General features: G+C 62.8%; 1 protein-coding gene across 2 annotated transcripts; it reads right to left on the bottom strand.

The window, feature by feature from the left end:
• Positions 1 to 1547: 1547 nt before the first annotated feature.
• BCAM (basal cell adhesion molecule (Lutheran blood group)) lies at positions 1548 to 10633 on the bottom strand. 2 transcript variants are annotated; one of them, XM_037516758.2, is made up of 15 exons: positions 10518 to 10633; positions 8501 to 8622; positions 7817 to 8045; positions 7660 to 7730; positions 7389 to 7485; positions 7124 to 7306; positions 6476 to 6612; positions 5966 to 6122; positions 3959 to 4074; positions 3723 to 3864; positions 3421 to 3557; positions 3101 to 3245; positions 2871 to 3015; positions 2157 to 2274; positions 1548 to 2030 (listed from the first exon to the last, which is right to left on the bottom strand). In XM_037516758.2, the coding sequence occupies exons 1-15, from the start codon at positions 10600 to 10602 to the stop codon at positions 2025 to 2027; spliced, it is 1890 nt and encodes a 629-aa protein (XP_037372655.1). In that variant the 5' UTR covers positions 10603 to 10633; the 3' UTR covers positions 1548 to 2024. The 2 variants fall into 2 exon arrangements, with proteins under 2 accessions (XP_037372655.1, XP_037372656.1); XM_037516759.2 differs by lacking the exon at positions 10518 to 10633 and adding an exon at positions 9819 to 10473.
• Between the last annotated feature and the right edge of the window lie 462 nt (positions 10634 to 11095).

Below are 11095 nucleotides of genomic sequence, written 5' to 3'. Positions count from 1 at the left end.
GGTAGGGCCTCCCCGGTGGCGCAGCGGTTGAGCGCTGGGTTGCGAAGCTGCCCGCGGCCTCCGTGGCGCCGGTTCGATCCCCGGCTGCTTCCCGGCCACGGGAGGAGGGTCCCACATGGCGCGCAGACCTTCCTGCCGCCCGCTGCTCCCCTCAGCAGTGTACTTCGGTCCTTCTGCCTGTTCTGCATCCTGCTCTGGCTCTGGTGAATTCTCTCACCCTCCCGCACTTCTGACTGTACCCAGTGCATGTATAAACAAAAAAACAAACAAACAAACAAATAAAAATAAATAAATAAAACATGCCTCTATATAAAAAAAAAAAAAAAATAAAAAAAAAAAAAAACCAAAAAACACACCCTGGTAAAAGACGGGACATGGAGCCAGGTGTTCTCCAGAACTCAGATGGTGGGGACCTCTGAATGCTTGTGCCCCAATCTATGTTAGCCTGTTCCATCTCTTTCGCTTGCATCTCATCTTTGTTTTAAATGGATTCAATAAACCACCACGAAATCTAAGAGTCTTGCTTGGGTTGGTGAGTTCTGCTCCGGGGTGTCTGGCCAAGCCTCTCCGAAACCTACCAGGAGGTTCCCACAGCCACTTGCCAATTTCCCACAGCGACAGATTCTACTTTGTCCATTTTGTGGCTGAGCAAACTGAGGGCAGAGAGGAGGAGCCACTTGCAGATTAGAGGCCCCTGAACGCAGAGACCACACAGGGAAGGTGTGGACTCCTCGGAGCAGCCCCGAGTGTGATTTACCTGCATCCAATGAGCTCAGGGCGCTGAAGGCACTTGGCCAAGGTCACGCTGCTCACCTCCCACGCCTCTCCCACTGCTTCTGGGCTGCTGGCCGCAACATCTTCTCCTTGCTGAGAGTAATAATCGCTCCGAATCGCAGATCTTTCTCTGCTTTCACTGCTTTCTTGCTCCCTAATTCTACTGGTCTGTCTCTGACTCTCTCCAGATGTCCTGCGGCCTGACTGTCTGACCCTAAGGCTCTCTCTCAGCTCAGACTCCCCAGTCCATCCCTCCTCCTCCTCCTCCTCCTAAGTCTTGCCATCTTCTTTGAACCTCCTCTCCCTCCCCTGAGTAAGTCTCTTAGCTGGCCTCACTGCTGCTGCTGTTGCTGTCTCTGCTCTCTAACCCCAGTCCCTCATCTGGGCTCCTCCAAGTGACCCTTCCTTCCCCAGGGGACACTTCCACCGCTCCAGAGGCTCCATCCTAATCCCGAATTCCATCCAGTGCACAGCTCCTCTCCAGCCTCAATTCCCTCTGGGGCTCTGGGTGGCAAGAGAAACTGGGAACTTCTCCTTAAGAGGACAGCACCCCACCTCTCCAGCAGGCAATGGTCATCAGGAGCTGAGCTCAGTGCCCTCTGGACCCCCAAATTGCTCTCCTCCACCCCTGGCCAGCTGACTCACCCTCTGCTCTCATTTCTTTCTCCATGACATCAGACTTCTCCTGAGGTCTAGCAAGGGGTGGGAGGGGCAGCTGGGGGGTGGGGTGAGGAGGATCACCTGCACCTCCTTCCCTTCTCATCCCCAGAGGAGGCTCTGGCCACAGGATGGTGTCGAGGTGACAGACAGCATTTATTCCAGACTCCAGTGTCCACAGATGATGGGGTGGGGGTGGGGATGGGGAATCCAGTGTCAAGACTATGCAGTAGGACGTCAGGTGGGGGGACCAGCCATGGAGGCTGGAGGTAAAAATAGCCAGCAGGCCGACCCTCAGCCTTGTCCCAGGCCCGGCCCTGGGCTTGGATCCAGGAGCTATTCTGGGGCCTGGGAGAGTCACACTCCCAGGAGGAAGGTCCCCTCCCACCACCCTCTCTCCCTCCCTGCAGCAGCAGGCGCTTGGAGCTGTAGGTCGGCCCAGCCAGCAGAGGAAGGAAGGGAGGGCCTGGCTGGGCCCACTGAGAGGGAAGGCGGAAGGATGGGAAGGTGGGGGCGGGTGGAGGCTTGAGCAGGGCTGGTTCTTGGTGCCTGCAACGCCAGGTCCAGTGAGCGCCTCTAGGAGTCCCCTGGGCTCAGCACTAGGGGGAGGAGGGAGCCATCAGGTCAGTCGTGCCCTGGGTTGGTGGCTGTTCCAACCCCACCCCCACCCCCACCCCGCAGGCACGGCAGGTCTAGTCTCACCAGCGAGCTCGGCCCTCACCCACCTCATCTCCGAAGCCCCCACTGCCACGCTTGGCTCCTCCAGAGGCACCTCCCATAAGAAGGCCTGTCTGTTCCGGTCGTTCTGATCCCGAGTGGCTCAGCTCTGGCTCCCCAGGTGGCCTGGGGGGGGAGGGAGGAGCCAGTGTGTTGGAGGTGGTCTTGTCTGGGGAAGGAATTGGAAGTGGGGTCTGTCCGGTGGGGGTGACGGGGGTGGGGTGGGTGGGAAGGGCTTGGGGATGGGGTAGGGGGTGGTAATGGCATTGGGGTTAGGTGGAAGAGGTCTTGCAGGTGCGCTGGGAACAGAGTCGGGGGTAGCTTTGGCGTGGCTGTGGATTGGCATCATGGGGGGTGGGGCCTGGAGGTGGGGTTGGGCGGGGAAAGCTCTGGAGTGAGGAGTGGGAAGGAGATGGGGTTGGAAGGGGCTGGGAACGGGGTGTGGCTCCACTGGGGTTTGGCGCTTGCGGAGGGGATGGCTGGGGACGCTCACGGCAGGGTTGGCCGGAGGTGAAATGGGGATGGGTTTGAGGACAGCTAGGAAGTGGGTTCGGGGTTGGCACTGGACGTGGAGGTGAGGCTGAGACAGGTTAAGCTGGGTTTGGCGCTGGGGATGGGGTGGTTTGGGGTTGCAGTGGAGCTGGAGGCTGGAGGGGGACTGCATCTCACTGGTGATGGGGTTGGGGTGGGCGGTGATGTGGGAGTTGGTTGGGGCCACTCACGGGGCACCCTTCTCCCCGCTCCGGCAGCATCTAGGGCGCCCCTTGCGTCTCATGCAGTAGAAGGCGGCAATGACGAGGAGCAGGAGGCCAACGCTGACGGCCACGGCTAAGACGGCCACTCCGGCCTGGGCAGCCTGGGGGGCCACTGCAGGGGCAGGACAGAGCAGGATGCGGTCAGCCGGCACCCCGGACCGCCCCGTGCCGGGCTCCTGTCCCACGCTCACGCTCACCAGTGCCGAAGTGGAAGACGTGGTGGGTGTTCCCGTAGGGGTTGGAGACCTCACAGGACACACCGTCTCGGCTCAGGGCACTGGTGACCTTCAGGGTCAGGGAGCTGCTCACCCAGCCCTGCCCCCCAGGGGCCGGTTCTGCTGGCTGTGGAGGCTCGGGTCAGGCCAGGCACAGGGGGTCAAGGACTGGGGTGAGGGTAGAGGTGGCGATGTCCAGTCCTCAGGGAAGCAGGAGCGGGGACACAATGCTGGGGTCCGTGAGGAGGCAGGGTCCCCCCATCAGGGGCTTGGGGAGGGCTCAGGGTGGGGGTGTTCCTTACACTGCCACCCAACTGGCTCCAGGTGACTTTGGGTTCTGGGTAGCCTCGGGCAGAGCAGGTGAGCGTGACTTCATCTCCTTCCCTCCAGCTGCCCTCTATGTGGGGCTGAGTCTCCTCTGGCCTCAGCTCAGGGGCCCCTGCAGGTGGGAGATGGGGAGGGAGTGAGCTGAGCTACACCAGGGGGAGGGGTGGGGGAGGGGAAACAACCAAGTAGCGGGCAGAGGGACCAGCCACAAGCCCACCCCGTGTCCTGGACCCCCCACCTCCACTGTTCCCATCCCAGGGCGCCCCCACCACCAAACCTTGGACCAGCAGCCTGACGCTCCGGGTGCGGCTGAGGAGGGGCACGGTGGGCGTGGAGGCCTCACATATGTAGGTACCAGCGGAATCGAAGGTGATGCCTCTGAGTGAGAGCGTGGGGCCGTCCCCCAGCGGTACCGAGTCCTGGAGAGGGTAGGGGAAGAGGCCAGGGGCGCATAAGAAGGGGAGAGGGTGGTGGAAGGGCGGTCCCAGTGTGGGGGGCTTCCTTCCCTCTCACCTTGGTCCAGCGGAGGGCAGGGGCGGGCAGTCCTCGGGCAGAGCAGTTGGCAGTTGTGTTGCTGCCCAGGCGCAAGGAAAGCTCTTCTCCAGTGCTGAGCTCGAGGGGGTCCAGGTCTGGAGGGGGGTACAGACCGTCACCTTCCCCGGACCCTCACCCACTCGCTCAGGGGCTCTCCAGGGCTGTTGGGGGTTCAGACGTGAAGGGACCGAGGAAGCAGAGAACACGGTGTATTCCTTATTCTCCCATCTCTGCGGACTCTGCAGGCCAAAGCTCTGGCCCAAACCTCACTCCAGAATTTGGGCCTGACTTGACCCCTTTGCTCCAGAGCTGGCATCTAGGCCCAAGGTCAGCAGATAACTTTGGAGGCGTGAGGTGTTCCTCCCTGGCTCACCACTCAAGCCCTTTGCTTAAGCCCAGCCCCCTGCCTCCCCCTCACACTCTGATTCTTTCATCAAGTCTTGCCACTGTAATGGGCCCTTCCAGGACTTTCCATCTCTAGCCCCAGGCCCGACTGCCTTAATACTGCAGTCACCAAGGCATTGGTCTCCTTGTTGGACCAGACTCACCCTCTCCTCTGCTGAACAGCCAGCGGGCCACGGGCTGGCCCTCTCCTGTATTTGAAAATGCAGCACTCTTGGGATCAAGGCCAAATTTGTTGAGGAAGCCAAAAGATCCCCCCTGGTCTTCTTAAGATCCTGCTCCTTTCTTTGACCTAACCTCCCACCCTCCCCATGGCCCCTGAGCTCCAGCTACCCCGCTCTCTTGCCATTTTACGCCCATCTGCCTACTTGGGTCCTGCCTCAGGGTCTTTGCACCTGCTGTTCCCTCTGCTTGGAATGCTCTTCTGGCTCCTTGCATCTCTAATTCCATTCTTTGGTTTCCTACTCAGATGTCCTCTTCTCAGAGGCCTCTCTGTCCCCTGATCATGGGCTGTCAGTGCTCCCCTTCAGTGCTGAAGGATTTTCTCCCCAGCTGTTGAGAAGAGCGTCAGCTGTGGGCCCTCAGCTGTCAAGCCCTCCCTGGGAACTGCCTCAGCTGCAGAGAACCCCTTGTTCAAGGTCACGTCCCCTTCCCCCGGCAGCCCGCATCCCACAACTGGTTGATGCGGGGTGTAAGGGCCTGTGGCCTGCCTCCCTTGCCCCAGCTGGTGCTTCCAAGTGTCGAGTGTGTGTGTGTTGGGGAGGCCTCAAGGTCTTGTTTAGACTGCATCCCAGCTTCTCCTTCTGCCCAATCCTACCTCCTTGACCCCTAATAGATGTGGGTTCCACAGAATTCCCCATAAACTTCCTGTCTGCAGCTCTCCCGGGGATGCAGCCTGCAACTCCCCCTCCTGGTCTGGCCAGTTCCTTATCCCGTCACTGTGTTGGTGCCTCCAAGTGTCTTCTTTAGCTTTTGCCATCTGTCTCCCCACTGGACTGGGAGCTCTGTGAAAGCGGGGCCTGGGGTGTCTTGTTCAGATGTGTCCCCGAGATCTGGCACAGGGGCTGACCCCGGGAATGGAGGCATGAGGAGGGCTGAGGAAGAACAGTCTTTGCCCAGGGCTGGGGGGAGGGGGGCAAGTGCACTGAGAGGTTCTTAGAAGAGTGGGAGCCAAGAGCTTGGTGGAGAAGACGGGAGTCGAGGTAGGGATAAGGAGGGAAGCTTGGGGTGTGATGAGAGGAATGTTTGCAGGGAGAAAGGTCAGCCAAAGGTGAAGCCAGACAGGCTGGAGTGCGTCACACGGGCTTTCTCTGGAGGGAACTAGGGAGCCATAGCAGGTTCTAAGCAGGGAAATGTCTTGGGCTTCATAAAGAAGCCCCCTGGTTGCCTCGTGGGGATGCTGGAGGGGGCTGGGGTAGGGGCCTGGGGGCATGAGAGGGACATCAGGACCAAGGGTCAGGGAGCAGAGAAAGGGTCAGAGGCAGAGTATTTGAGGTGACAGGGCAACTGCAGGGCTGTGGGGTCGGGGCGAGGGAGAGGAAGCAGCAGGCGTCGGGGCACCCTCCCCCGGCCCAGGCCGCTCACAGGCCACACGCAGCTCCAGGGTCCGGGAGAGCTCCGCGTCCTCCGCTGCGTCGTAGTCCTCCACCCTGCAGCCGTAGGTTCCGCTTTGGCTCCGCTGCACCCCCTCCAGGGTCAAGTTCCCCTCAAGGTTTGTTTTCAGCACATCCTCCTGCTTGTCCTGGGTGACCGGGGACGAGGAACTCGGTTCAGGAGCCACGCAACTCCGGGGGCGGGGGAGTCCGCCCAGGGCAGGGGTGAGAGGCGGGCAGCTCGGCCGGTCAGTGGTCACCAGGTCAGCATCACACTAGGTCAAAGTCCACTCAAGGACGGAGTCAGAGGCCCTGTTTGGTCAGGGGTCCCCCAAGTCAGGTCTTAGGCTAAGTCAGGACTCCCTCAGGCCCGGGCTCAGAGATCCGTTAGTTCCTGGTCCCTGGTCCCCCGCCCGGCCAAGCCGGGGGCCACCCAGGTCCCACGTCGCAAGTCAGTGCAGGTGCGGATGTCACAGAGGTCAGGGACTGGGGGGGGGGTCACCTGAAGGCGGAAAAACGTGTACTCCGGACTGGGGCTGCCGTCCCCCCGGCAGAACAGCTGGACGGGGTCGCCCTCGCGCACCCAGCCCTCTGTGGTGGCCGGGCTGCCCACCCAGAACTGCACGTGCTCCGTGGGATCTAAGGGACGGGCGGAAGGGGCGAGTCAGGGCCGACTCAGACTGCGGGTCAAGGATCGGGCGGGTCAGGGGCAAAAGACAGGGCTGGACTAAGGGACAGAGGTCACAGGTGAGAGGTCACAGGTTTTGAGGTTCAGGTTCTCACTTGTTCTGAGAGAGGGAACCAGAGGTCAGAGCTTGAGATAAACTGAGCATCCAGGCAAAGGGGAAGAGGTCCAGGCAAAGGGGAAAGAGGAAGAGGAGCCAGAAGAGCATTGTCATCCAGGCAAAGGGGAAGAGGGTGGAACCCTCTTGTGCCATGAGTTGAGGTTAGAGGGGGGCTTGTGCCATGAGTTGAGGTTAGAGGTCAGAGGTTGGCGGCCAGCCAGCGTGGCCCCAGGGGGGTGGCGTCGTGGGCCGAAGGGGAGTAGGCCTGGAGGGTCAGGCCTGGAGAGTCAGGGTGGGCCTGGAGGGTCAGGCCTCAGAGAGATGTGGGGCCCAAAGTAGGGGGGACAGGGCCGGCGTGGACTCACAGTGCAGGGTGAGGTGGAAGGGGGCGCTGTCCAGGCGGCCATGGCGGCCGTTGGGCAACTTGTAGCGCGCAGAGCAGTGGAAGGTGGAGTCCCGGTCGGCCTTGTGGAGCCGCAGGTAGAGGGTGCTGGTGAGAGACTGCAGTCCTGAGGCCTCCCGGACGGTGCGGCTGGTCGTGTAGCCGTCTGGGAGAGCAGGAAGGGCGTCAGCCAGCCTCCGGCCTCTCCCCGCCACCCCCACGGCCAGCTGGGCTCCCGCGCTCCTCACCTGAGTTCACCTCCATTGGCACCTCCAGGAGCTGCCCGTTCCGATACCATGTGATCTGGGGGACCGGGTTCCCGTTAAGGCTGGTGCAGGTGGCGATCTGAGGGGGACACAGTGTGGCTGTGAAGAAGGGGTCCCCTCTCCTTTGGGACTTCTCCCCACTCAGATACACTTGTCTGGCCCCCTGCTTCTCCTCCTTCACTACCCTGGAGTCAGGCCCCCCTGTTCCCTCCTCCCACTGAACCCAGAAATCTCGCCACCACCACCCCCATACCTCCTGGGCAAAGTCCTCCATTACAGACAGTGTGCCTTTGTTGGGGGCAACCTCGGTGGCCTCTGGCTTGGCTGTGGGAGAGATGCCACTGTGGGGAGCCCCTTCTCTGGGCTCTTACCTGCCCGCCCCTTCACGGAGGCGGGGTCGGGACACTCACCGAACACGTGGAGCCTCACGGTGGCCTCCGCGGTGCCCGCGGCCCCCGCCCTCACTACGCACACATAGTCCCGCTCGTCGCCCACCTGGGCCTCGGCCAGCACCAGGCGCCCCTGGGAGTCCAACCGGTAGGGGGGGCTGCGGCCCCTGGAGTCGCGCACCTGGTTCTGGAACTGGGAGCCCTGCTGCTCCCCGGATGCTAGGAGGTGGCGGCCCCCAGAGCGGTCGGGCTGTGGGGGGGAGAGCCTCAGTGTCCCTCTTTCTGCTTTTCTGGGGTCTCTTTTCCCCTTGTGTGCTCTCGCTCTAGTCCCTCTGCCCTCTCCCCACCATTTCCCTCGCCCCATCTCACTTTCTCTCCTGCCCCCCGCCCCCCTCTCTCTGCTTCTTATTTCTCTTCAGCCCTGCCTGGGTCTCTGGCTTTCTGGGCGTCTCTTTGCAAGTTCTCTCTCAGGAGCCAGCAAGCCCTCTAAAGTGGGGTTTCTTCATTTTAGTCTCAGGGATGCCTGGACATCAGCCCCTTGCCCTGGCTGGGCCTCAGTTGGGATCTGGCAAATGGAAAGGGAGCTTGGCAGAGCTTTTAGGATCCTTGGGGCTCTGGTGAGGGAATGGATGTTTGGAGCCTGTCTGAGGCCTGACTTCCAGGCCCCTCTCTGCAGCCCCCTGGTCGCCAGCCCACAGCACTCACCAGGAACCACTCCAGCACAAAATGGTCCAGGGCCTCCAAGAGGGTACAGTCCAGGGTGACTGAGTCCCCTCTCATCACCTCCACCAGAGGGGGCACAGACAAGTGCACCTCAGCCAAGGTACCTATGGGAGATCAATTGGTCTTTCTAGGACAAGCACCCATAGGAAAAGCCTTCCAGAAAGAGCCCCTCCCCCCTCAGATCCAGGAGTCCAGGCCCCCACCCCTTCCTTCCCTAGGACCCACGAATTTGGGTAACCTGAGGGCACTTTTCTCCCTCAACAGTGGGGGTTTGATCCTTTAGCTCCCTCCTCCCTGAGACCCAGGTGTCCAGGCCCCCAGCTGCTCCTCCCTGAGACCAGTACTCTGAGCCCCTCTTCCTTCAGACACAGCATCTCTCTCCCTCCATCTCTCATCTCTGCGCCTCTGACCCCCACAGCATTTCTCTCATCTCTCCCTTCACGTCCAGAACCAAGGCCTCCTCCCCTGGGCCACACATGTCTGGTGGCCTCCATTCAGTCTCTCTGGGGTGAAGTCACTTTTTCTTGCTTCTCCCGCCAGCCCAACGCCTCTCAAGGGCAGGGCGAGGGCTTGTCCCGAGAACTTTCTCCCCCTGTGCAGGGCCTGATATGGTGACCGCAGTCCATGTCTCTCTCCAGCATGTGTCTCTTATCTGGGTCTTCATCTCTTAGTTCCACTGTCTCTGCCTCTCCCTGTGTCTCTCTCTGCCTGTCCCTCTCAGTCTCCATCTCTCAGTCCCTGGGGCTCTCCCTCGAGAGTGGGGGGCTGGGGCTGGGGTGTAGGCTGGGGCTGGGCCTGGAGCTCAGGCAGGATGGGTGTGTGGGGGCGGTGAGGGGGGACAGGGCTGGGCAGGTTTCAGGAATGTGGGAGGGACAGGCTGGCTCAGACCTGCCCCATCTGGCGCCAGAGCCCCCTACCTGCCCCCTCAGCCCCCAGCCTCTCAGATAGGGCCAGGGAGGGGGGAAGGTACATCACCTGGAACAGGACAGGACTGAGGTCTGGCCCTGGTCCTGAGGGAGTGGGGAGCTGGGGGGCCCCGGGACTCCCTGCCTGGCCCCGGGGGAGCTAGGCGGGGAGCCTCTCCTCAGTCCCAGGATCCTGGCGGATAGAGCTGCTCTCATTGGAGAAACCACACTCTCGCACCCTCCGGGCTGGGATCCTGGCCTCAGCTCTCCGTTCTTAGAACCTCCTTTCCCTTCCCCGCCCAGCTTGGCCCAGCCCTGCCCCTGGGGACCCACTATTTGCCAGGCTTGTGCCAGGGGCCTGGGTTCCCAGGCACCCACCTCTGGCCCAGGCCTACCCATGGGAGGGGGTCGAGTGGCAGGCAGACCACAGATCTCTTTTTCCGGATCCCGCTCATCTTTCTGCCACTCTGCCGCCGGCCTGCAGGGCCCCTGCCACGGCCACACAGGTGTGTGGACTTATCAGGGGCCCTAGGAAGGGGGCACTGTCACTGGAATCACTTTGATCCACAGCAGCCGGCTGAGGCAGGCGCCAGCCCTCTCCTGAGGGGGGCGGGCTCTTTCCAGCGCCTGGGCTCCCATCTAGGTTGGGGGACAGCCTCACAAGGATGTGGCTGACTGGGTTCTGGCCGCAGAATCCCTAGCCCTCTCAAAGCTTGAGAACCTGCGAAAGGGAACCCCCAGGGTTCCAGTCTTCTGGGTCCCCAGGGGGGCTACTCCAGCCATAGGAGGCCTGGACCCCTGGGTTTGAGAGAGCAGGGGACTGGGGGCCCCGAATTTTAGGAGCTGAGGACCCACCCTTCTGGGTCCCCAGCGGGGAGGGGCTGCGTTCTCAGGTAGTCTAATCCACTGCTGCGGTATCCCCAGCTTCTGTGCCAGGCTCTCCCCAGGTCTCTCGCGAAAGGAGCTCCCCTATTCTGCTTTCCTGGGGTCCCCAGGTTTTGCTTCCCGGGGGAGCCGAAAGTCCCCTCCCCTTCCCTTCCCGGGGTCCTCCGGGGCCGCCCCTGAGCGCGCCCTGCTCTCAGCCCGAGCCGTACCTGGGTGCGCCCCCAGCAGGAGCGCGAGCACCAGCAGCCGCGCGGCCCGGCGGCGGGGCCGGGCGGGGGTGCCCCGGGGCTCCATGTTCACGGCGGCGGCTGCGGCGGCGCTGACTGAGCCCGGGCTGCGGCGGGGCGACCGCGGGACAGGGAGGAGGCCCCGCCCCCGGCGCCCCGCCCCGCCCCGCCCTCCGGCCCCCCTCGTCCCCCTAAACCGGGCGCGGGGCCAGGACCTCCCACTGCCCGCAGCAGACCTCCCGGCGGTGCCGGAGCGGGGCTCTCTGCCCCCAGCCCCGCTGCGCGCCCCATCAGGGCCCGCGCGGCCGGCCAGACTGACCAGTGCAGCCAGCGTCCTGCGCCCGAGCTCCCCGGACAGCTGCGGACCCTTCCCCGCCAGGGGCCTTGGGGACTCATGCCCGCCACGGCCACTGGCGTGGACCCGCCTCTCCCGTGGCCCATTTACCCGGCCGAGCCCATCCAACCGGTGGCCGGGCTGCCCTCTCTCCTCCTGGCCAGCGCCCCCGGGGTGGCCAGGGCTCGCGCTGGCCTATCCCGCACAGCCCGCGGCCCCCAGGCTG

The sequence above is a fragment of the Talpa occidentalis genome, unplaced genomic scaffold, assembly GCF_014898055.3.
Source record: "Talpa occidentalis isolate TD23 unplaced genomic scaffold, MPIMG_talOcc4v2.1 talOcc4.17, whole genome shotgun sequence".
In the NCBI taxonomy this organism is placed as follows: Eukaryota; Metazoa; Chordata; class Mammalia; order Eulipotyphla; family Talpidae; genus Talpa; species Talpa occidentalis.
The sequence above is the reverse complement of the archived record's forward strand: the minus strand, read 5'-3'. Positions and strand labels throughout refer to the sequence as shown.

Excerpts from the sequence above, each read along its gene's own strand:
- BCAM (XM_037516758.2), bottom strand. The coding sequence starts at position 10,602 with ATGGAGCCCCGGGGCACCCCCGCCCGGCCCCGCCGCCGGGCCGCGCGG. Across the intron at positions 8,046-8,500 it reads TTGTGCTGGAGTGGTTCCTG|CCCGACCGCTCTGGGGGCCG; the intron begins GTGAGTGCTGTG and ends TCCCCCCCACAG. Across the intron at positions 3,246-3,420 it reads GGAGCCAGTTGGGTGGCAGT|CCAGCAGAACCGGCCCCTGG; the intron begins GTAAGGAACACC and ends GAGCCTCCACAG.